This window comes from Anomaloglossus baeobatrachus, chromosome 3 (genome assembly GCF_048569485.1).
Source record: "Anomaloglossus baeobatrachus isolate aAnoBae1 chromosome 3, aAnoBae1.hap1, whole genome shotgun sequence".
Classification (NCBI taxonomy): Eukaryota; Metazoa; Chordata; class Amphibia; order Anura; family Aromobatidae; genus Anomaloglossus; species Anomaloglossus baeobatrachus.
The window spans coordinates 383766927-383793688 of record NC_134355.1 but is presented as its reverse complement, the minus strand read 5'-3'; the positions used below and the strand labels follow the sequence as shown (position 1 = coordinate 383793688).

General features: G+C 47.5%; 1 protein-coding gene across 3 annotated transcripts in view; it reads left to right on the top strand.

The window, feature by feature from the left end:
* The window catches only part of SENP6 (SUMO specific peptidase 6), a 213981-nt gene that overhangs the window by 50204 nt on the left and 137015 nt on the right, over positions 1-26762 (top strand). Inside the window, exons 5-7 of one of the 3 annotated variants that reach the window (XM_075340189.1) lie at positions 10678-10782; positions 22928-22945; positions 23126-23190. In XM_075340189.1, coding sequence (XP_075196304.1) covers positions 10678-10782; positions 22928-22945; positions 23126-23190 — 188 coding nt within the window. Of the gene's footprint in view, positions 1-10677; positions 10783-22924; positions 22946-23125; positions 23191-26762 lie in introns of all 3 variants that reach the window. The other 2 variants (XM_075340188.1, XM_075340190.1) reach the window with 2 other exon arrangements.

Below are 26762 nucleotides of genomic sequence, written 5' to 3'. Positions count from 1 at the left end.
CCATCTCAGGGCAATGAGTTTCCTGGCCATAAATAGGGATTCCTGAAGAAATATTTTGTGGGGATGAGACCAGGTTCCCTCATCCAAGACTACAAACAGCCAGAGTAATGGGTCAAGAGGTATCAGGGAGGACAGAAGCTATAGCACCTCATGCCACGAGGCAGCGATTACCGGGCAGCCCCAGAACATATGGACGAAGTCAGCGTCCTCCCCATAACACCACGGACCCTCTGATGTCTCTTGGCGTCGCATCTTAAACAACCTCAGTGGGGTAAGATATGCCTGGTGTACTGTATAGATTTGGATCATTTTGTTGTTAATTGATGAGGAGACCTTTAGTAGGCCATTCAAAGACTTCCTCCCAGTTATCCTCCTGCATGTTCGGAACCAGCAGCCCCCACCTCTCCTTGACTGCCAGAGGTTGGCACTGATTCCCCACGGACAGTAGGTTTGTATACAAAGATGAGATCAAGCCTTTCAGGCCCTGGGACCGAAGTGTCCCTATCAAGGGAAAAGAGTAGATGAAAACTGTACCAGGAGTCCCCCTCATGTGGTGCTGGATCGCCGTTCTAAGCTGCAAGTACCTGGAAAAATGGCACCTAGAGCTTGTTTAGTTTAATGCCGCACGTTACCCTCTTACCGGGCAGGTATTGTGGCAATTTTAGCCTTCCTTTGGAATGTACCAGAGATTCATCTATGCAGATCTTTTTGGGATTTGTACGCCTAAGCAAATTTTACTGGCTGAATTTTATGTAGACGATCAAGGTTGGGATCATCTCGGGGACAACACTGTGCATTATCACTATAATGCAAAAATTATTAGATTGCTTCAAATTGTGTCCTTGTCATGGCCATACGGAATACTGTTATGCTGTATAGTATATGAGTACTCCAGTATCGCTGAAGCTCTGTGTTTTTCACTAGGCCCATATGCAGCACAAAAATCCAAAATGTCATTTTTGCTGCGTTTACAGGGGTCCATCTGGCAAATGAAGTTTTATTGAAAAATTGATGGGCATATAAATTTGTCTGGGCCACCGTAAGATTTGTTATATTCTCACTGAACAAGTAATTGAAAAAGTAAATTTCAGTGAAGCTTGTAGTGTCATATTAGATTCCTGAGCTGCCCAAGAAATTCCAAATAACAAGCTGATAAATTTTAGGGGCTGGAGTCCATATGGGATCAATTGCTAAAGGGGTTGCCACCTTGCTGGGGGTTCCTCCTCATCAGATGAGGAGGAGGATGACGAAAAATGGAGGAATGCGGGATTTTCCTCACGGCATGATTCTGTGTCTGAGGCAATGATGGTGTTTGTCTCCTCTGCTGAATAACATCTTTTTTCGCCATTTTTATTTATTCTTCTAACCAGTGGGGTTGTGTGTAAGGCTGCTTTCACACATCCAGTTTTTGCTGAGCGGCACAATACGGCGCTTTGCAGAAAAAACGCAACCGTTTTTTTTGCCGCCGTTGCTTTTTTTCCTCATAGACTTGCATTAACGCCGTATTGTGCCGCATGGCCTTGCGTTGCGTCCGGTTTTTGCCGGATGCGGCATATTTAGCCCATACGGCGGCCAGATGGAATGTTGCCTGGCACTTTTTTGTGCGGCGAAAAAACCGCATCGCGCTGGATCCGGCGCGATGCGGCGCGATATACAATGCAAGCCTATGGACACTGGATGTGGCGTCCTGTGGCAAAAACCGCATCCGGCGGCCGGATGCGTTTATTTGAACTGCGCATGCTCAGTATCAAGCCGCATCAGTCAAAAAACGGACGGGCCGAATGGAAAAACTTATGCAACGGATCAGTTTTTTTCGCCGCATCCGTTGCATAGGTTTTTGAGCCGGATTGTGCAGCTCAGCACAAACCGGATGTGTGAAAGCAGCCTAAGGCTACTTTCACACATCAGTTTTTTCCCATCAGGTACAATCCGGAAAAAAACGGGTAAACCGGATCCGGTATCGCATCCGGTTTATCCCCATAGACTTGCATTGTAACCGGATTGTACCTGATGGCTTTGCGGTGCATCCGGATGCGGGAAATTTTTTCCGGATGCGGCAAAATAAATAAATGCGGCGGCCGGATAGAACGTTCCCTGCAACGTTTTTTGCTCCGGCAAAAAAACCCGCATCGCGCCGCATCCGGCCGCTGCGGCGCATTTTCAATGCATGCCTATGGATGCCGGATGCGGAAAAAAACGCATCCGGCCGCCGCATGCGTTTTTTTCCACTGCGCATGCTCAGTAGCGTGCCGCAACCGGAAAAACCGGACCGGCCGCATGTAAAAACTTATGCAAAGGTTTCGGTGTATTCACCGCATCCGTTGCATAGGTTTCACAGCCGGATTGAGCCGCAGTGCTCAAACCGGATGTGTGAAAGCAGCCTAAGCAGTTCTTTTACACTTGTGTTGTGTGGGGCGTGTGTAAAGGGTGCTTTTTATTACATTTACTAGAAAAAGGAGAGGGGGGGGGGGGAGTTAAAAATTATGAAAAAAAAAAAAACACAAAACACTTGGGCTGTGTGCACATGTTGTGTTTTTGAGTACAGATTTGTCACAAAATTGCAAGCAAATCCTGATGCCAGCAAAGTCAATGAGAATCCTGAAGTGTCATGCACATGAGTATTTTCTCCTTGCAGATTTCGTGCACAAAACAATCTGCTGCATGTCAATTCTTTGAGCATTTTTGCAGTGTATTTTCACACATTGCCTTTAATTTGTAAAACATTACTTTTTTCACTGCGTTTTTCCTGCTAAGAGATGCAGAAATAGTGCATACATTTCTGCAACCAAATACTCAACCTGTGCACATACCCTTAAGAAAAAACCTAAAAGAAAAATCCGTAGAAACAAAAACCTTGCATAAAAAAAATTGTGATGTTCACTGCACTAATGCACTACCTATAAAACTACTCAGCGCTATTATTTTTTTTTCTGGAAGAGAAAAACGAAAGCCAGCAACGACCGCTCCACTAATGCGTTACCTATGAAGCTATCCGACATTGTTAGGCGATGTGTGTACACTGAGAAATTTCTGCACCAAATCTGCAGCTCTTGGCAGAAAACTGCACCAAAAACGCAACAAGTTTTGACACTTTCATGCATTTGGAGTGGAAAAGGGCTGGAAGAATTGACATGCTTCAGATTTATTTCTGCACCAAATCTGCAATGGAAAGAAAAGCAACATGTGTACAACACTTCAGGATTCTCATTGACTTTGCTGGCATAAGGCTTTGCATACAGTCTTGTGACAAAACTCCACAAAAATATGCATCAAAAAACGTACTATGTGCACATAGCCATACACAGGTCTGCAAGGGTAAAATTGTTTGACAAGTAAGAGGTGATTTTTATATACTTTCAATCACGGAACTCAGTAAAGATATAAACATTTTTTACTAACACGGACTCCATAGGATTTGTTTTGCACAATACTTTGACCCCTTTGTGTGAGCTGCCGTAGATGATTTTGGTTTAAAGGGAAGAAAGAGCGCTTTCTTTTTGCCGTGCCTATGATCTGGGGAGAACCACAAAGGCCGCGTGCACATGTTGAGTTTATGGTGAGGGTTTTTTTCCCCTCAATATTTCTAAGCCAAAACCAGGCGTGGAACAATCAGAGGAAAAGTTAAAAGGCTGAGCACACACAGCGAAAAAAAATGGAGCAAGTGGAATGCGATAAAAAAATGTTACTCTATGGGCTCGCTCCCATAGGCGATTTTTTTTTTTTTTATTTTTTTTTCAGCCCTAATAGGGCTGAGAAAACAATCGCAGCATGCTGCGAGTGGAATTCGATCAGTGTTCTCTCATACAAGTCTATGGCAGCTGGCAGGGATTAACCTAACACGATCCATGACGTACCCAGTGCGTAATGTGTCGTGAAGAGGTTAAGGCTGTGTGCGTAATCACCCCATCCATTTGATCAATGATCCCCCCCATCATCATCATCATCATCAATGATCCCCTCCCATGATCAATCACAGTATGTCACTTGGATTTTTTTTTTATACAAATTTTATTGTCAAACGCTGTGATTGGCTGGTAGGTCAGAATTGAAAAGCCAATCACAGCGATTGCCATGTAGGGGATGGTCTTCTGTCAGGAACTTGCAGTGCCGCACATGTACAGCAGTTTATGGGATGATTCATCCAACGAATGTCATGAAGGGGTTAAGAGCACATTTATGTTGCTCATTCACTTGGCAGAGGAAGCCAGTCACTGATTTCAGCCATTATGTGCTATACATGCATATGTCACCAAAGCGCACTGGGTTAGCTACATGGGTCATGTAACTTGATGGATATGACTATCTCTGCTAGGCAGGTGAGGACTACAGGCCACTTTACTCGCTGTGATATCGGTACCGATATCGCTAGTGTGGGTACCCGCCCCTATTGGTTGTGCGACATGGGCAAATTGCTGCCCGTGGCGCACAACATCGCCCAGACCCGTCACACATACTTACCTGCCCTGCGACGTCGCTGTGACCGGCGAAACGCCTCCTTTCTAAAGGGGCGGTTCGTTCAGCGTCACAGCAACGTCACAGCTGCGTCACTGAACTGCCGCCCAATAGAAGCGGAGGGGCGGAGATGAGCGGGACGTAACATCCCACCCACCTCCTTCCTTCCGCATTGTGGCCGGGAGGCAGGTAAGGAGAGGTTCCTCGTTCCTGCGGTGTCACACGTACTCATGTGTGCTGCCGCAGGAACGAGGAACAACTTCGTTACTGCTGCAGCAACGATATTTGAGAATGGACCCCCATGTCATTGATGAACGATTTTACACGTTTTTGCAACGATGCAAAATTGCTCAAAGGTGTCACACGCAACGGCATCGCTAAAGCGACCGGATGTGCGTCACAAGTTCCGTGACCCCCAACGAGATCGCTTGAGCGATGTCGCAGCGTGTAAAGCGGCCTTACCTCTGCTTGTTGATAGAGCTGCTAAGGGATTAAATTAGTAGTAATAGTGTAATATGTTAACTTATATCCTCCTGTTAGCCAGATTTAAAAAAATAAATAAAAAATGAATAAAATCAAAGTCAACTCTTGTTACTAAAAAGAACCTGTCACCATGTTTTTCCCTTATGAGCTGCAGCCACCACCAGTGAGCCCTTATAGACCATTCCAGAATGCTGTATATAAGAGCCCAGGCCGCTCTGTATAATGTAAAAAAAAACCTTTATTATGCTCTACTAGGGGGTGGTCCGGTCCGATGGGTGTCGCTTCACTTGGTCTGGCACCAACTCCATTTTGTGCGATCCCTGTCCTGCTGCCCAGCCCCATGTGGATGGCACGGCCTACGTCATCCACACAGACAGGGCCGGCTCCAGGTTTTTGTGGGCCCTGGGCGAAATTGTCTCAGTGGGCCCCATTCACACATAGACATGCACAGATACACATACAGGCACACGTACACATACTTATTTAAAGAGAAATTCACAAAAACACATAGACATAAATCTAGACACAGTCATATACACTGCCATACATAGATACATATCATACATACACACACACATTATTTTTATATATTTATCCTGTATATATATTTCTAATATTGGGAAGCCGGCAACAGCCTCAGTCACCTCCCGGCTTGTCTAACAGACATGGCCGCACATAGGGCACACTAACACTGCTGTATATACATCACAAGAGAGGTCTGGGGTGGGGGGGACATACAGCACCTGGGTGGAGGGGACATACAACTCTGGGGGTATAGTAGTATGCAGCCCCATATTGTGTTATGAAGCCCCCATTGTCCTCCATATAGTATTATGTAGCCCCCATATGCACTATGCAGCCCCCATATAGCACAATGCAGACCCAGATAGCATTAGGCACCTTCATGTAGTATACAGCACACATATAGCACAATGCAGACCCAGATAGCAATAGGCACCCTCAAGTAGTACACAGCCCCTAAATACCACAGTGCAGAGCCAGATAGCATTAGGCACCCTCATGTAGTACACACCACCTACATAACACAGTGCAGAGCCAGATAGCATTAGGTATCCTCATGTAGTACACAGACCTGTATAGTACAGTGCAGACCCAGACAGCACAGTGGAGAGCCAGATAGCATTAGGCACCCTCATGTAGCATACAGCTTGTATATAGCATAGCCTGTATATAGCACAGTGCAGAGCCAGATAGCAGTAGGCACCCTCATGTAGAATACAGTGATTAATACTCAGTGGCGTAACTAGAGTTTGATGGGCCCTGGTGCAAAATTTGGATCGGGGCCCCCCTCCACGTACACCGACACTTAGGGTGCGGGATAATGACACTGACACTCGGGGTACAGGATAATGATGCTGACACTTGGCTCTTACCCTCAGCACCCAGGTTTCCCATGATCTGAAATCCCTCTATCAGTACCCAGCTTTCCCATGTTCTGATATCCATCTTTCCCTCAGCACCCAGCTTTCCCATAACAGAGTAAAGCTGGGTGCTGAGAGATGTATAGCAGAGCATGGGAAAGCTGGGTGCTGAGGGAAATAGCCTTTTTCCCTCAGCACAAAACATTCCCATCCCATACTTGTATCTTTGTCCTCCTTGTATATAGATCTCCAAATACTATAATGGCCCCCACATAGCCTTCCGTATAATATAAAGGGTCCCACATAACCCGTCATATATTATAATGCACCCCCATAGTTCTCCATGTATTATAATTCACCCCATAGTACTCCATATATTATACTGCACCACAGTCCTCCATGTTTTATAACGCACACCCATGTGTGACCATGTGTAAGGTAGCCTCCATATTCCTCCATTTATTATAATGTAGCCCCCATAGTGCTATATGTATTATAATGTAGCGCCATAAATCATCATTTTGTATTATGCAGCCCCATACTCCTCCATGTATAATGCAGCCCTAGTCCATGTATAAGGTGTCCTTCATGTTTATTATGCAGTCCCATAGACCTCCATGTATCATGGAGCCAGGCCCCTCCAGGCCTTCATGTGTCATGCAGGCAGCAAAATAAAAAACAAGTACTTCTCTTCTCCTTCCAACCCTGCGACTGCGGTAGTTACGCCCCTGCCCCCATGTCACACACCCTGCACCCCCATATCACACACACTACACCCCCATATCTCACACACCCTGCTTCCCATACAGCCTGCACCCCCCATATCACACACACTACACCCCCATATCACACACACTACACCCCCATATCTCACACCCTGCTCCCCATACAGCCTGCACCCCCCATATCCCACACACACTGCTTCCCATACAGCCTGCACCCCCCATATCCCACACACACACACTGCTCCCCATACAGCCTGCACCCCCCATATCCCACACACACACACTGCTCCCCATACAGCCTGCACCCCCCATATCCCACACATACACTGCTCCCCATACAGCCTGCACCCCCCATATCCCACACACACACACTGCTTCCCATACAGCCTGCACCCCCCATATCCCACACACACTGCTTCCCATACAGCCTGCACCCCCATATCACACACACTACACCCCCATATCACACACACTACACCCCCATATCTCACACCCTGCTCCCCATACAGCCTGCACCCCCCATATCCCACACACACTGCTTCCCATACAGCCTGCACCCCCCATATCCCACACACACACACTGCTCCCCATACAGCCTGCACCCCCCATATCCCACACATACACTGCTCCCCATACAGCCTGCACCCCCCATATCCCACACACACACACTGCTTCCCATACAGCCTGCACCCCCCATATCCCACACACACACTGCTTCCCATACAGCCTGCACCCCCATATCACACACACTACACCCCCATATCACACACACTACACCCCCATATCTCACACCCTGCTCCCCATACAGCCTGCACCCCCCATATCCCACACACACTGCTTCCCATACAGCCTGCACCCCCCATATCCCACACACACACACTGCTCCCCATACAGCCTGCACCCCCCATATCCCACACACACACACTGCTCCCCATACAGCCTGCACCCCCCATATCCCACACATACTGCTTCCCATACAGCCTGCACCCCCCATATCCCACACACACACTGCTCCCCATACAGCCTGCACCCCCCATATCCCACACACACACACTGCTCCCCATACAGCCTGCACCCCCCATATCCCACACACACTGCTTCCCATACAGCCTGCACCCCCCATATCCCACACACACACACTGCTCCCCATACAGCCTGCACCCCCCATATCCCACACATACTGCTTCCCATACAGCCTGCACCCCCCATATCCCACACACACACTGCTCCCCATACAGCCTGCACCCCCCATATCCCACACACACACTGCTCCCCATACAGCCTGCACCCCCCATATCCCACACACACACACACTGCTCCCCATACAGCCTGCACCCCCCATATCCCACACACACTGCTTCCCATACAGCCTGCACCCCCCATATCCCACACACACACACTGCTCCCCATACAGCCTGCACCCCCCATATCCCACACATACTGCTTCCCATACAGCCTGCACCCCCCATATCCCACACACACTGCTTCCCATACAGCCTGCACCCCCCATATCCCACACACACACACTGCTCCCCATACAGCCTGCACCCCCCATATCCCACACATACTGCTTCCCATACAGCCTGCACCCCCCATATCCCACACACACACTGCTCCCCATACAGCCTGCACCCCCCATATCCCACACACACACACACTGCTCCCCATACAGCCTGCACCCCCCATATCCCACACACACTGCTTCCCATACAGCCTGCACCCCCCATATCACACACAATACACCCCCATATCTCACACACCCTGCCCACATATCTCACCCTGCCTGTACCCCAACTTACCCCTCTCAAACACTCTGCACCCCTTCACATCCTTCTGTCAGTCTGCAGCCCTCATATGCCACTCACCCTGCAACTCCATCTTCCCTCATATGCACTCACCCTGCAGCCCCCCTCACCCTCATGTCCCCTCTTTTCTTATTACCAGTCATGTGTCTATTATCTCCTTCAGGATTCAGTTCTCTTGCTTTCTGCCCGGCCTCCTGTGTCTCCTCCCACACAGTCACATGGGCGTGACATCATCGCAGGTCCTGCAGGATGGCTTAATCCGTCTTCTGTGCAGGTCAGGCCTAGCACTGCTGCAGCTCAGACACGGCTGGCGGCCTCTCCAGGTCAGGGGCCCCTCTACTGACACTGGGCTCCGCTGACTCACAGGCCGGCCACTACACAGCGGCACTACACATAGGGGCCCGGCAGCCGGCTCTGCAGAGCGGCTGCCGGGCCCCTATGTGTACTAGTGCCGCTGTGTAGTGGCCGGCCTGTGAGTCAGCGGAGCCCAGTGTCAGTAGAGGGGCGGCTCACTTCTCCTCGTTCCCCCGCTGATCCGGTCTCCTCGGCGCGTCGTCCATTGCTGTCGCTCACTCTGACCTCTCAGCAGGCGCGCAGTGATGACGTCACCGCGGTCCTCTGCAGAGCTGTCAGAAGAACGCCGACAGTCACAGCGGGGAGCATGATAAGAGAGAGAGCGCGCCGCTCACTCTCTCATCATTGCTCTCAATTGTATCTGCACCTGCGATGCCGATGCAATTGAAAGCTCGATCCTCGGCGGGGGGCGGTGACAGCGCGGCCACCGGGCCCCCCTGAGTAGCGGTGCACTACTCCTCCCACCGCGAGTGGGCCCCCCCGGCAGCTCAGGGCCCCGGCATTTGACCGGGTTTGCCGGGTGCTGGCGCCGGCCCTGCACACAGAGTTCTCCATTGCGCTCCTGCGCATGCACATTTTCATCGCAATGGAGGCCTCTGTGTGGTTGACGTAGGCTGAGCAGGTGGACGGTGATTGCACAAGATGGAGGAGGCACCGAACCGAGAACAGCAACACCCATCGCATCGGACCCCCCCCTAGGTGAGTATAATAAAAGTCATTTTTACACTATACAGAGCGGCGTGGGTTCTTACATAGAGTATTCTAGAATACTGTATATAAGTGCTGACTGGTGGTGTCCGCAGCTCATAAGGAAAAAACCTGGTGACAGGTTCCCTTTAAAATTGTATGTGTGCGGCAACTTGTCCACTAGTAACAGATCCTGGCACCTGTCCATGCGGGGGCTCAGTCAGTTCTCCACATGGCATAGCATATGATTTTTTTTCCCTATAGGGAATCTATCAAAGGTTTCTCAATTCGAGGGCAGTGGAAAATGGCGATAGACAAACTGGTCAAGCCAGGTCACTTTTTTGTCTTCTTGCTGTCATTTGGATGAAATAACTGTTTTTGTCTGCTGCAGCTCTGCTACTTCTCTAAAAGATGAGCTCCTGCTATGCTATACACCTCTCAATGATCAGCTCTATCTAACCCAACAGTGGTGAGGGCAGGGAAGCAAGAGCTCATGAATATTGAGGACTAATAATAATTTTCTATAACGCCAACACATTCAGCCGCATTGTACAATTAACTATAATAAATTGGAAGCACCACTCTCCTACATTGTATTGCACGTAAAACCTATGTATTTAGAAATCGTTGTGCCTGTATATGTATATGTGTGTGTATATGTGTGTATATATATATATATATATATATATATATATATATATATATATATATATATATATATATATATATATATATATATATATATATATTATACTATTTTGTAAACTTATTTTTTTTCCCCCATCATAGAGAGAATGCGCAGAGCATTGTCCACCCTCAGGGGACTATAGTGCAGGGAAGGATATTTCATCACATAAATACCCCTCAGACGGTCTTGAAAACCGCTGCACAGAGGTAAGTTGTAAACTTTGGGTGCGATTCATTTTGCACTAGCGTCATTTTTTTTTTTTTTGTCTGGGTTTTGGCGTTTCTAACCTGATTGGTTTCCAATTCTTCTTTTAATTTGCACCTTTTCAAAGTCTTTTGTATGTCTTCACTTATTTGTTGTGTTCTTGTAATGTTTTGTAATGTGGGTTTTGTTTATGCATTCCCAATGTTTGTGGCCGATTCATCGATTGCAATTCTACAAACTATAAAAATTTTCACACAAACACTGTCCAGTCTGATCTGGTTGATTTTTTTATATGTCTAAATGTTTTATGCAAATTTAGCGACATTTTCATAGAAGCATATACATTTTTTCTTTGTAAAGTCACAAAAAAGGTAAAAGTAACAAATTCAAAAGACTTTCTGATTTTTCTGCAAAATTCATGACACACTTGCACCATTTTTTTAAAAAAAAATTGGTGCAATCAACATCAACAAGTAACAGAAGACAAAAAAAAAAAAATGACAAAAAAAAATCACAAATGAAGTGTTTGTTTGCGAAAGCTTGAAGAGTTAAGCTGGGTTTACACACTGCAACATCTCAAACGACATCGCTGTAACGTCACCGGTTTTGTGACGCAATAGCGATGTTGTTTGCGATGTTGCAGTGTGTGAAACCTATCAGCGACCCGGCCCCTGCTGTGAAGTTGTAATCGTTACAAATCGTTCAGGACCATTCCTAGGTCCTTTGTTTCCCGCTGTGCAGCATGAAGTTTCAGTGTGTGAAGACTTTGCAGCGACTTTGTTAGCAACTTCCCTTTCAAAAGGCTGCTTATCAACGTCCCCAACAACCAGCTAGGTCGCTCTGCAGGTCCGGATCGCTGTTGAGTTGTTGGCCAGGTTTGCCTGTTTGAACGCTCACCAGAGACTTAGCAGAGACTTAGGGAGGTCGCTATTGCGTCACCAAACCGGTGACGTTACAGCGATGTCCTTTGCGATGTTGCAGTGTGTAAACCCAGCTTAAGGGTATGTGCACACAATCAGGACTCACTCCGTCCTGGATGCAGAGGGTCCTGACCTGCAGGGCTGCGAGTCTCCTCCGCAGGAGACCGCAGCTGCTTGTACTCAAGATCAGGGTTCATTGCGCTGCGGTCTCTCGCTTGTGTTCTCCCTATGGAGGACGCATGCAAATCCGCAGCAAACAATTGACATACTGCGGCACGGAAAGCAGTGTTTTAGACGCAGCGAAAACACGCTACATCCAAAACGCTGCAAACACTGATCGTGATCACGCAGCCTTAGACACATTTTCATTTTTCTCTGCAAAATTGTAGATTCACATTGAAGGCATCAAAACTAGGAATTAACACCTGTGGAATGAAATACTTAACAAAAAAGTGTGAAACAACTGAAAATATGTCTTATATTATAGGTTCTTCAAAGTAGCCACCTTTTGCTTTGATTACTACTTTGCACACTCTTGGCATTCTCTTGATGAGCTTCGAGAGGTAGTCACCGGAAATGGTTTTCCAACAGTCTTGAAGGAGTTCCCAGAGGTGCTTAGCACTTGTTGGCCCTTTTGCCCTCACTCTGCGGTCCAGCTCACCCCAAACCATCTCGATTGGGTTCAGGTCTGGTGACTGTGGAGGCCAGGTCATCTGGCGTAGCACCCCATTACTCTCCTTCTTAGTCAAATAGCCCTTACACAGCCTGGAGGTGTGTTTTGGAGTCATTGTCCTGTTGAAAAATAAATGATGGTCCAGCTAAACGCAAACCGGATGGAATAGCATGCCGCTGCAAGATGCTGTGGTAGCCATGCTGGTTCAGTATGCCTTCAATTTTGAATAAATCCCCAACAGTGTCACCAGCAAAGCACCATCACACCTGCTCCGCCATGCTTCACGGTGTGAACCAGGCATGTAGCGTCCATCCGTTCACCTTTTCTGCGTCGCACAAAGACACGGTGGTTGGATCCAAAGATCTCAAATTTGGACTCCTCAGACCAAAGTACAGATTTCCACTGGTCTAATGGCCATTCCTTGTGTTCTTTAGCCCAAACAAGTCTCTTCTGCTTGTTGCCTGTCCTTAGCAGTGGTTTCCTAGCAGCTATTTTACCATGAAGGCCTGCTGCACAAAGTCTCCTCTTAACAGTTGTTCTAGAGATGTGTCTGCTGCTAGAACTCTGTGTGGCATTGACCTGGTCTCTAATCTAAGATGCTGTTAACCTGCGATTTCTGAGGCTGGTAACTCAGATAAACTTATCCTCCGCAGCAGATGTGACTCTTGGTCTTCCTTTCCTGGGGCGGTCCTCATGTGAGCCAGTTTCTTTGTAGCGTTTGATGGTTTTTGCCACTGCACTTGGGAACACTTTGAAAGTTTTCCCAATTTTTTGAACTGACTGACCATCATTTCTTAAAGTAATGATGGCCACTCATTTTTCTTTACTTAGCTGCTTTTTTCTTGCCATAATACAAATTCTAACAGTCTATTCAGTAGGACTATCAGCTGTGTATCCACCAGACTTCTGCACAACACAACTGATGGTCCTAAGAAAAAAATCCCACTTATTAAACCTGACAGGGCACACCTGTGAAATGAAGACCATTTCCAGTGACTACCTCTTGAAGCTCATCAAAAGAACACCAAGAGTGTGCAAAGTAGTAATCAAAGATACTTTGTGGCTACTTTGAAGAACCTAGAATATGACATATTTTCAATTGTTTCACACTTTAAGTTTTTCACTCCACATGTGTTAATTCATAGTTTTGATGCCTTCAATGTGCATCTACAATTTTAAGAGTCATGAAAATAAAGAAAACTCTCTGAATGAGGTGTGTCCAAACGTTTGGTCTGTACTGTGTGTGTGTGTGTGTGTGTGTGTGTGTGTGTGTGTGTGTGTGTGTGTGTGTGTGTATATATATATATGTGTATATATACATATATAGATAGATGTAGATATATAGATATTTATTAATATATATCGGCCTCTTGTAGAAAGGTCACTTGTTATGTGGTGGAGGATAAAATCTCTATGGTGTGAAATGAGCCCACATTGGTTACATATATTACTGACCATGGATTTGGGACCTCTCCCACCTGAAGTATCAGAATATAAAGCTCTACTTCTTGTTCCACCATTGTGTGGAAGTCTTTGTATCTTGTATAAAAGCCATGTTCTTTCTGAATAGTTTATAAAGCCTTTGCCTACTCTATCTAGTGGTCTTCAACCATTAGGGCTTGTTCACACAGCAAGTTTGATGTTTGTTCATTTATTTATTCATTTTTTTTTATAGAAAAATTGCTTCTTTTTTGATCTGTAACTTTTATATTTTTTTCTTTTTCGCTCCTAATTGGGAGACCCAGACAATTGGGGTGTATAGCTACTGCCTCCGGAGGCCGCACAAAGTACTACACTTAAAAGTGTAAGGCCCCTCCCCTTCTGGCTATACACCCCCCCGTGGGAGCACGGGTCCTTCAGTTTTTTGCTTTGTGCGAAGGAGGTCAGACACGCACGCATAGCTCCACTGTTTAGTCAGCAGCAGCTGCTGACTATGTCGGATGGAAGAAAAGAGGACCCATACAAGGGTCCCCAGCATGCTCCCTTCTCACCCCACTTTCTGTCGGTGGTGCTTGTTAAGGTTGAGGTACCCATTGCGGGTACGGAGGCTGGAGCCCACATGCTGATTCCTTCCCCATCCCCATTAGGGCTCTGGGCGAAGTGGGATTTTACCGGTCTCCAGGCACAGAGACCGTGCTCCATCCGCAGCCCCTGGAGAAGCCGCTGGATTTGGAGCTGAGTATCGTCAGGGACATGGCCCTGCTCCGTCAAGGTACTCTGTGTCCCCGTGCATACGCGCGCACACCGCAGCATTGCTGGGTGTGTTAGTGCGCCGGGGACAAAAGCGCTGCTGCGCTTGTGCCATTTCCTCACTTCAGCTTAGCTGAGTGGGTAGACTCGGGGAGAACGGTCGCGCCGGCCGCTGGGACTGCGACGCGGCTGGGACGTGTGGTGCGCCGGGGACTTCCGCGCTGGCCGTGCATACATCACGGCCGCGCTTATTACTACAGTCCCCGGCTTTTGCGGCCTAGTTCGTTCGTTCCCGCCTCCGCACCTGCCAGTCAGGAGGAGGGCGGGACGCTGTACAGAGCATCAGCGCTGAGGGCTGGAGTCTTTTTTACATACTCCAGCCCTCACACCAGGCACAGTAGGATGCAGTTTCCCGCTCTTTGTTTGTGGCACGCCCACGGTCCGCCCCTCTTCACAGAACGCCGGCAGCCATTCCTGCCTGCACGCTGAGCTGCAGAGGGGAGACGGGGAGACCCAGACACGGGATTCTACGGCCTCATACCCGCTGTTCAGCGGGCGGTAAGCAGCCCTCAAGGGCTCACCCCCACTTGTGCCGTTTGTATACTGAGTATTTTGTGTTTGCAAATACTTTGTACTGTACGGTCGCTGGTGATTCTCGGCTATATACCCTCCTAGATTACAAGGAGGCAACAGCATGTCGTCCGCTAAACGCAAGGGTGCCAAGGCACAGACATTATATGCTGCCTGTACCGCATGTGCGGCTGCTCTACCGGCAGGTTCCACTGACCCCCATTGTGTGCAGTGCTCGGCCCCTGTGCAACTTGCACAGCCGGGGCCTCTGCTGGACGTGACCCAGGGTGTACCACCTGTGAATGCTGTCCAGGTGACAGGAACGGAGTTTGCAGCTTTTGCTGACAGATTGTCTATGACCATGTCAAAGATTCTTGAAACATTGCAGTCTAGACCAGTAACTCAGACCATGGAGGCATCATTGCTCCCTGGTCCTCCTCAGCTGGAACACTTCCAAGCTCCGGGGGTGTCACATGCACCCCAGGGTGACGATTCTGACTCGGACGACTGTCCCAGACAACCTAAGCGGGCTCGTTATGAGGGGCCCTCAACTTCGTCTCACTGGTCAGGATCCCAGCGGGACGAATCTATGGGTGATGAGGCGGATGTAACTGATCAAGATTCTGATCCTGGGTCCGCTCTCAATCTGGATACACCGGATGGTGACGCCATAGTGAATGATCTTATAGCGTCCATCAATAGGATGTTAGATATTTCTCCGCCAGCTCCTACTGAGGAGGAGGCAGCTTCACAGCAGGAGAAATTCCATTTCAGATACCCCAAGCGTAAATTAAGCACTTTTCTGGACCACGCTGACTTTAGAGATGCAATCCAGAAACACCACGCTTATCCTGAGAAGCGGTTTTCTAAACGGCTTAAAGATACACGCTATCCTTTTCCCCCTGACGTGGTCAAGGGTTGGACCCAGTGTCCCAAGGTGGACCCTCCAATCTCCAGGCTTGCAGCTAGATCCTTAGTTGCAGTAGAAGATGGAGCGGCACTTAAAGATGCCACTGACAGGCAGATGGAGCTCTGGCTGAAATCCATCTATGAAGCTATTGGAGCGTCGTTGGCGCCAGCTTTCGCAGCCGTATGGGCACTCCAAGCTATTTCAGCTGGGCTTATACAAGTCGACTCGGTCACACGTACTTCTGCCCCGCAGGAGGCACCATTGACCTCTCAAATGTCTTCATTCGCGTCTTACGCGATTAATGCTGTCCTGGACTCTACGAGCCGTACGGCGGTGGCGTCAGCCAACTCCGTGGTTTTGCGCAGGGCCCTGTGGTTGAGAGAATGGAAAGCAGATTCTGCTTCCAAGAAGTGCTTAACCAGTTTGCCCTTTTCTCGTGACCGATTGTTTGGGGAGCGTTTGGATGAAATCATTAAACACTCCAAGGGTAAGGACTCATCCTTACCTCAACACAGACAAAACAAGCCCCAACAAAGGAGGGGTCAGTCTGGTTTTCGGTCCTTTCGAGGCTCAGGCAGGTCCCAATTCTCCTCGTCCAAAAGGACTCAAAAGGATCAGAGAGGTTCAGATTCTTGGCGGACGCAGTCACGCCCAAAAAAGACAGCAGGAAGAACCGTTACCAAGACGGCTTCCTCATGACTCTCCGCCTCCTCTCTCCGCATCCTCGGTCGGTGGCAGGCTCTCCCGCTTTGGCGGCATTTGGCTGTCACAGGTCAAAGACCGTTGGGTGAGGGACATTCTGTCTCACGGGTACAGGATAGAGTTCAGCTCTCGTCCTCCAACTCGTTTCTTCAGAACTTCCCCACCGCCCGACCGAGCCGATGCTCTGCTGCAGGCGGTGGCCGCTCTAAAGGCGGAAGGAGTGGTGACTTCCATTCCTCTTCAGGAACAAGGTCACGGTTTTTACTCCAATCTGTTTGTGGTGCCAAAGAAGGACGGGTCCTTTCGGCCCGTCCTGGATCTAAAGTTGCTCAACAAACACGTAAAAACCAGGAGGTTCCGGATGGAATCTCTCCGCTCCGTCATAGCCTCAATGTCTCAAGGAGATTTCTTAGCATCAATAGACATCAAGGATGCTTATCTTCACGTGCCGATTGCGCCAGAGCATCAGCATTTTCTACGCTTCGTTCTAGAAAGCGAACACCTGCAGTTCGTAGCGTTACCTTTCGGGCTGGCAACAGCCCCTCGGGTCTTCACCAAGGTCATGGCAGCAGTAGTAGCTGTCCTGCACTCGCAGGGTCATTCCGTGATCCCGTATTTGGACGATCTACTTATAAAGGCACCCTCTCAAGAGGCATGCCAACACAGTCTGAACGTGGCACTGAAGACTCTCCAGAGTTTCGGGTGGATTATCAACTTTTCAAAGTCAAATCTAACCCCGACCCAATCACTAACATATCTTGGCATGGAGTTTCATACTCTCTCAGCGATAGTGAAGCTTCCACTGGACAAGCAGTGCGCTCTGCAGACGGGGGTGCAATCTCTCCTGCAGAACCAGTCCCACTCCTTGAGGCGCCTCATGCATTTCCTAGGGAAGATGGTGGCAGCAATGGAAGCAGTCCCTTTCGCGCAGTTTCATCTGCGCCCTCTACAATGGGACATTCTCCGCCAATGGGACGGGAAGTCGACGTCCCTCGACAGGGATGTCTCCCTCTCTCAGGCAACCAAGGACTCTCTCCGATGGTGGCTTCTTCCCACCTCATTGTCAAAGGGAAAGTCGTTCCTACCCCCATCCTGGGCGGTGGTCACGACAGATGCGAGCCTATCAGGGTGGGGAGCAGTGTTTCTTCACCACAGGGCTCAGGGTACGTGGACTCAGAGAGAGTCCACCCTTCAGATCAATGTTCTGGAAATCAGAGCAGTCTATCTTGCTCTGCGAGCCTTCCAACAGTGGCTGGAGGGCAAGCAGATCCGGATTCAGTCGGACAATTCCACAGCGGTGGCGTACATCAACCACCAAGGGGGAACACGCAGTCGACAAGCCTTTCAAGAAGTCCGGCGGATTCTGACGTGGGTGGAAAACACAGCATCCACCATATCCGCAGTTCACATCCCAGGCGTGGAAAACTGGGAAGCAGATTTTCTCAGTCGCCAGAGCATGGACGCAGGGGAATGGTCCCTTCACCCAGACGTGTTTCAGGAGATCTGTCGCCGCTGGGGGATGCCGGACGTCGACCTGATGGCGTCACGGCACAACAACAAGGTCCCGGTTTTCATGGCACGGTCTCACGATCACCGAGCTCTGGCGGCAGACGCCTTAGTTCAGGATTGGTCGCAGTTCCGACTACCTTATGTGTTCCCACCTCTGGCATTATTGCCCAGAGTGATCCGCAAAATCAGGTCCGACTGCCGTTGCGCCATTCTCGTCGCTCCAGACTGGCCAAGGAGGTCGTGGTACCCGGATCTGTGGCATCTCACGGTAGGACAACCGTGGGCGCTACCAGGCCGTCCAGACTTGCTGTCTCAAGGGCCGTTTTTCCATCTGAATTCTGCGGCCCTGAACCTGACTGTGTGGCCATTGAGTCCTGGGTCCTAGGGACCTCAGGTTTATCTCATGATGTTGTTGCCACCATGAGACAGGCTAGGAAACCATCCTCCGCCAAGATCTACCACAGAACGTGGAAGATATTCTTATCTTGGTGCTCTGCTCAGGGAGTTTCTCCCTGGCCATTTGCATTGCCTATTTTTCTTTCCTTCCTGCAGTCTGGGTTGGAAAAAGGTTTGTCGCTTAGCTCCCTTAAAGGACAAGTTTCTGCGCTATCCGTATTCTTTCAGAAGCGCCTGGCGCGACTTCCTAAGGTACGCACGTTCCTGCAAGGGGTTTGTCATATCATTCCCCCTTACAAGCGGCCATTGGAACCCTGGGATCTGAACAAGGTTCTGATTGCTCTCCAGAAGCCACCTTTCGAGCTTATGAAGGAGATTTCCTTTTCTCGGCTTTCACAGAAAGTGGCTTTTCTGGTGGCGGTCACGTCTCTTCGGAGAGTGTCAGAGCTGGCGGCGTTATCTTGCAAATCTCCCTTCCTGGTGTTTCACCAAGACAAGGTAGTACTGCGTCCAATTCCAGAGTTTCTTCCCAAGGTGGTATCTTCCTTTCATCTCAATCAGGATATCACTTTACCATCTTTGTGTCCGCATCCAGTTCACCAATTTGAAAAGGGTTTACATCTGTTGGACCTGGTGAGAGCACTCAGGATCTACATTTCCCGCACGGCGTCTCTGCGCCGTTCGGATGCACTCTTTATCCTGGACGCATAAAGGGTCGCAAGCTTCCAAATCCACCCTTGCGCGGTGGATCAAGGAACCAATTCTTCACGCCTACCGTTCTGCTGGGCTTCCGACTCCTTCTGGACTGAAGGCCCATTCTACCAGAGCCGTGGGTGCGTCCTGGGCATTACGGCACCAGGCTACGGCTCAGCAGGTGTGCCAGGCGGCTACCTGGTCGAGTCTGCACACTTTCACCAAGCATTATCAGGTGCATACCTACGCTTCGGCGGATGCCAGCCTAGGTAGTCAAGTCCTGCAGGCGGCGGTGGCCCACCTGTAAGGAAGGGCTGCCTGACAGCCCGATCGCGAGGTATTATTTTACCCACCCAGGGATTGCTTTTGGACGTCCCAATTGTCTGGGTCTCCCAATTAGGAGCGAAAAAGAAGGGAATTTTGTTTACTTACCGTAAATTCCTTTTCTTCTAGCTCCAATTGGGAGACCCAGCACCCGCCCTGTTTTTCTGAGGGTATTTGTTTTTCGGGTGCACATGTTGTTCATGTTAATAACTTACGTTCTCCGATATTGTTTATCGGATTGAATTTGTTTTTGAAACAGTTATTGGCTTTCCTCCTTCTTGCTTTTGCACTAAAACTGAAGGACCCGTGCTCCCACGGGGGGGTGTATAGCCAGAAGGGGAGGGGCCTTACACTTTTAAGTGTAGTACTTTGTGCGGCCTCCGGAGGCAGTAGCTATACACCCCAATTGTCTGGGTCTCCCAATTGGAGCTAGAAGAAAAGGAATTTACGGTAAGTAAACAAAATTCCCTTCTTTAACCTTAAGTGTCACTTCTTTAAGTGTAGTTACTACAGTTTTCCCTATTGATATCAAAATGGATTAGGAACGCACCAAAAGTGCATGTAATTTACAGTATGTCTTCTTAATCTTAGCCTGCTTTACAGAACAAAGCTCATCAAAAAGTGTTAACATACTCTTAAACAGGTTGTCCACTACTTTAACATTGAAGGCCTATCCTTAGGGGTGCTTCACACATAGCGAGATCGCTACCGAAATCGCAGCTACGGCACGGTTTTTGTGACGCAGCAGTGACCTCATTAGCGATCTCGCTGTGTGTGACACTGAGCAGCAATCTGGCCCCTGCTGCAAGATCGCTGCTCGTTACACACAGCCCTGGTTCGTTTTCTTCAAAGGCGCTCTCCCGCTGTGACACACAGATCGCTGTGTGTGACAGCGAGAGAGCGACGAAATGAAGCGAGCAGGGAGCAGGAGCCGGCATCTGGCAGCTGCGGTATGCTGTAACCAGGGTAAACATCGGGTAACCAAGGTGGTTACCCGATATTTACCTTAGTTACCAGCCTCCGCAGCTCTCACGTTGCCTGTGCTGCCGGCTCCGGCTCTCTGCACATGTAGCTGCAGTACACATCGGGTTAATTAACCCGATGTGTACTGTAGCTAGGAGAGCAAGGAGCCAGTGCTAAGCAGTGTGCGCGGCTCCCTGCTCTCGCGGTTATGATCGCTGCGTCGGCTGCTGTATTTGACAGCTAAGCAGCGATCATAACAGCGACTTACAAGGTCGCTGTTACGTCACAGAAAATGGTGACGTAACAGCGACCTCGTTGTCGCTGTCGCTTAGTGTGAACCAGCCCATAGGATAGGTAATCAATGTCTTATCAGCTGAGGTCCCATACACCTCACCCCTGCCGATCAGACGCTCTCAGTACCAGCAGCAGGGGCCTGAAATGCTCAGCTCCAGAGCTGCTCAGTCTTCTGATAGTGGCTTGATGGTACACATCCGCCTCCTATTCAAATCAATATGAGGCGAATGTGTAGTACCCTGCCGCCGCTATCAGAACACGAACAGCTCTGGAACTGAGCGTTTCCATCCACTTGCTGCCATCGTGGGCTCTGAGAACAGCTGATCAGTGTGGGTGCTGGGTCTCTAACATTGATGACCTATCCTAAGGCGTGGCCACCAGTGTTAAAGTAGTGGACAACCTCTGTAAGTTGCGTTCCTGCAATGCAAAGCATTTACTTTAAACAATTCTCTCAAAACACTTTAAAAATGCAGCAATTCTGCCTCATTTTCAGAAAATCATGGCAAAACCGTATCAGGAACATAACATATATGAACACTGTTTTAGGCTTTTTTCCTTCTGCAGTTTGAAGAGTGTGAATAGCTCCCAGCTCATACTTTAGATCAGTGGTTCCCAAACTCCAGTCCACAGAGCCCCTAACAGTTCATGTGTTCAGGATTTCATTAGCACTGAACAGGTGATGGCATCATCAAGGTATCCTAAAAACATGATGTGTTGGGGCCATGAGGACTGGAGTTCAGGAACCACTGCTGTAGATGAATCCATAGACGACTTTTCTCTTCTGTCCACATTAGCGTTAAGAGCGTTTTCTCATCATACAGTATATTGGTAACATTGCTGAGTGCACATTGAAATTTTTCCCATTTCATATCTCTTGTTAAAAATACTCTCCATTCTCAAGAATGGATTTTATTTTTAATTCTGTTACTGCTGTTGCCTGGGTTAGTATCTTTTGAAAAAGTGTATGTAAAATGCTTCCAGGCTCTTTGCTATAGACATGCAGGCACTGCTCTAAAGCTGATCGGATCGCTGGATCCTACTAATTTATGTCCCTTTGATCCTCCATTGCTGCCGACACAATGCTGCCTCATACAGCAGAATTAGAAACACACAAAAGTGTAACGCCTCAGAAGCACATCACCCCTTGACAAAGAGGAAGCTGGGGGCACAGGAGCGCTGCGCTCCTGAAGATAGCAGACCAAACTATCCTTCTTCTGCTGTTTCCATGTCTAGTATTCATGCATTAGAACGGATCAAGCAAAACTCTTGCAGACACAACTTTTTTTGTCTGTTTTTTTTTAAAAACAAACTGATTGTAGGTGGAACCGTTTTTTTTTAACATTGAAGTGTGTGGAAGATGTTTACCAGTCCATTTTGCTTACTAGATTGGTTTCAGATGGAAGAAAACCAATGACTAACTGATCCGTTTTCCATAGTCATCACTGTTTTAAAACAAAAAAAAAAAGATCCAACTGAAATATTTTTTTTTTAATAGCCAAAAAGGCTGTCTGCACAACTTTTTTGACAATGAATTGATGTTGGATGCTTTCGAATGGATTATTAATGGTCTTGTGAGTATAACCCAGGTCTTTTTGCCTGCGCTATTCTATACCGCGCCATCCAATTACTAAATATGTGTCCAAATGTGTCCTTTTTTTTTATTACAAATGAGTCCTCTGTGTGATAAGAGCTTTTTCCCTTCGTATACTTTTAACAGAAGAAATAACAGTGTGAAAAGATGCAGATATGGATCAAAGTACTCCACATATTTGTAGCGGTGACATCTAGAGAAAACGTTTGGCACACAATCTAAAGTTTGCCCTAGATTTTTCAGGGTTTTTTTTTTTTTGTTTGGCACATGACCAGGGTTTTGCAAATGCAGGAAAGTTACAATGTCACCTGTTCATCCATCCAAACGTTTATCAGGAGTAATATACCTTTTAGGTACTAGACTGCAAGGATACGTATCTTACGCTGTTTTTTCTCTTTTACATTTTAAGCAGTCTGGAAAGACGGGAAAGGTAAGTGGTGGTCATGAAAGTTAAAGCATGAGGCTATTCTTTCCCTGTGAATATTTCTTTTCAGTTGTGTAAGAAGTGACCCTCTTACCTTTTTACTTTTTCTATGTGTGCTTGCTTTTATTTTTTTCAAGCATGATTTATTTATTTTGTTTTTATTTATTTATTTTTTTAATTGCAAAGGAAAGAATACCCTCCTCATGTTCAGAAGGTAGACGTTGATGATATTAGGTTGTCAGAAAGACCGGGTAAGTTTGACAATAGCTTTTGTATTTGTATACTGTAGAAAAACTAGACCAGGGGTCTCAAACTCTGCTGGGTGTATGGGCCGCACAGAGGAAAAAAAAGAATTTGAGGGGCCGCATTCTTTGCAGGACAAAGTGACATTTTTATTGGTACCATATATAATATATATTTTATTTTACAGACCTTGGGATCACTGATTTTGAACATTTTCACTTATAGCAAACGTGCACATTCTTTGTTTAAATATATATATATATATATATATATATATATATATATATATATATATATATATAAATAAATATTTTATTCCTTTCCTGTAACTAATAGTCTTACAATCAGCACTATATAGAAATTTTGACCAGCATCTTTTAGTAATGTTCCCCATCTTGTCGGAATAAGCTCATCCTTGTCCCCTTGTAGTATTGTGCCCATCCTAGTCCCCATCCCACAGTAATGTGCTCATCTTTGTCCCCAACCTAAAGTAATGTTCCCCATCTTGTAGTAATGTGCCTCATCCTTGTTCCCCATGTTATAGTAATGTGCCCAGCCTTATCCCCATCCTATAGTAATGTACCCATCCTTGTCCCCATCTTATCGTAATGTGCCCATCCTGTACTAATGTGTTCATCCTTGTCCCCATCCTATAGTAATGTCCCCAATCTATAGTAATGTGTCCATCCTTGTCCCCCATCTTATAGTAATGTTCCCCATCCTTGTCCCCTTGTAGCAATGTCCCCATCCTATAGTACTGTCCTATCCTATAGTAATGTCCCCATTCTATAGTAATGTGCCCAATCTATAGTAATGTGCCAACCTTGTCCCCATCCTATAGTAATGTAACCAGCCTTGTCCCCATCCTATAGTAATGTCCCAAGCATTATCCCTATTCTATAGTAATGTTTCCCATCCTTGTCCCCTTGTAGTAATGTCCCCATCCTGTAGTACTGTGCCCCATCCTAGACCCAATCCTATATAATGTGCTCACCTTGTTCCCATCCTATAGTAATGACCCCAGCCTTGTCCCCATTCTACAGTAATAATGGGCCCATCCTTGTAATGTCCCAATCCTATAGTAATGTCCCAATCCTATAGTAATGTCCCCAGCCTTATCCCCATCCCATAGTAATGTGTGCACTTTGTCCCCATCCTGTAGTAATGGGTGGAGGGGGCAGTGGCAGTGTAGTGGCGGCTTAAAGTGGGCAGTGGCTATAACTTACCGATCACTCCCCTCACCTTCCACAGACGCCGGAGTGAAGCTGAGGGGGCGGTCTCCAGTCCCAGATCCACAGTGATTGGACAGATCGATCACAAGAACGGTCTTTCCAATCAGAGCTGGGGGCAGGTGAAACAGAGGTCACCCAGCTCCAGCCAATGATCGGTGCTACAGCTGCACTGACCATGGCTGGATTTCAATGTTTTAGCCATTTTCAATGGTTGAAACATTACAGTGGCTGTGATTGGCTGAGCGGCGTTCGTCAGCCAATCACAGCCTCCGTAGGTCCGGGGAGGAGACACCACCCCTCCTGAGGTCCCCTCCTCCCCGAATCTAAGGTATTTGCACACCGATCGCAGCCTCCGGGGGCGCGATCTCGCCATGACGTACTGGGTATGTCATGGGTACTTAAGTACCAGGGAGCCATGACTTACCCAGTATGTCATAGGTCGCTAAGGGGTTAATGTGCCGTCCTTCACATATACACACACACACACAAACCAAAAAAACACCATTCTTCTCACCTGTCCCGCGTTCCCTCGGCTGCCTCATCTCTGCTTCGTGCGGCCCCCAGGCCCATGCCCCTGTTCACTATCGCGGCAGGTGCAGTGTCACTGTCAGTGATTTATGTCAGATGATTGTATTGCCGGCACGAGAGCGCAGTGCGTTTTAAGTCTGAGAGCACAGCGCCGGCAACACAATCATCTGACATAAATCGCTGACAGTGGCTGCGGCCCCTGCACCTGCCGCCATAGTGAACAGGGGCACGAGCCTGGGGGCCGCACGAAGCAGCCCGGGGGCCGAGTGTTTGAGACCCATGAACTAGACAGATTTTCACAAAATTTTGACACTTCCAAACTTTACTGACGAAAATTTCAGAAGTGATTTCATGCACATAGTCTCATAGTGGAAGGCCTTTTTAGTAGTTGTAAAATCAAACCTATTATTCCTGACCAAAGCACCAAGCTTTTTCTTGGGGGATGGCATATTCCTGTAGTATTGGCACATTGCAAGACATTATCTCATAGATAATATCTCTAAAATTGGCATTTAATACACACAGCATGACTTTGCATGTTCTACACTTACATATATTAAAAAGCCCCTAGACATATGTAAGGATAAGATAAGGACCGTAAGGGACGTACACCATGCCAAAAATATTATCTTCCTGCTTTACCATGATGAGGGGTGTAAAAACCTGATCAAATAGCCAACATGTGGAGTGTAACATGAAATGTGCCCCACTGCAGAAGAGCAGATGGGTAGGCAGTACACACTGGTGACAAGAAGTGGAAACCTGAGCATTACCTCTATACAATAGATGAAGTGTTAGAAAAATCTTCGAGGTGGAAAAGACCCTGGGGATAAACCACCCATCCATGGTCCATCGCCAGGGTCTTTTCCACCACTTAGCGGCACAGTGGACCGTCCGGCCCCTTGCCTCTCCTCCCCGGCTGGTCATCATGCTTATTGTGAATGCCGGTTGTATGACTAAATTGGGTGCTTTTTGACTAATTGTCACCAGTGTGTACTGCATTTTTCATGCTATAAGTCCATTTATTGGACATTTTGGTTGAACAGGTTTTTACACCCCTCATCACGGTACAGCAGTCTATTGGCTTAACCCTTTGTAGTGTGAATAGCATTTATTACAATCCAATTACTGGGCTATATTATTCAATATTGTTCCAACATCTTATTTAATCAATCAGTCAGCATTGTGGTCTATTTTAGATGTGTTATCCAACCAGCACGTATTGATGTGCTTGAGCGCATATTCTCATCTGTATACATATGTGTTTGTGGTGCATGCCCATTTATCACTGTATTACATGTCACCTAAGTGTTGAAACCAATTGATCATAGGAGTATTACGATTTGTCTTTACCTGCGCAGGTCTTTATTGTAATTCCCTGGGGATTATTATTGCATCATATTATATGCATTATTGTTGTTGTTTTTAAATGGTTTTATAACTTTGGGTGTGAATAAAGATTGTACCTTTTTATTCATTGGTTGTCCATATATATTCTAACTGATGTCATATTCAATTGGAATCCACATTTTTCCTAGTATGTAAATTAGCTGTTAATATCTATGGTCCGAACATAGATCTCCCCAAGGATGTGCCTCCAAAACTTATTTGAAAACACCACTCCAGCGGGGTTTTTTTTTTCCAGCACTGGAATGGTGCTTAAAATGTATGCCATCAACCTCATGACATATAGTCACCTTCTAGCATCTTCACCTTTTACTGACGCCGCTCCGGTCTCTCGGCATCTTGTGATTTTGACTTCTCACTGGCCGGAAGTCAGTAGTGTCGTCACAAGCTCTCAATGCATCTCTGTCCGAGAC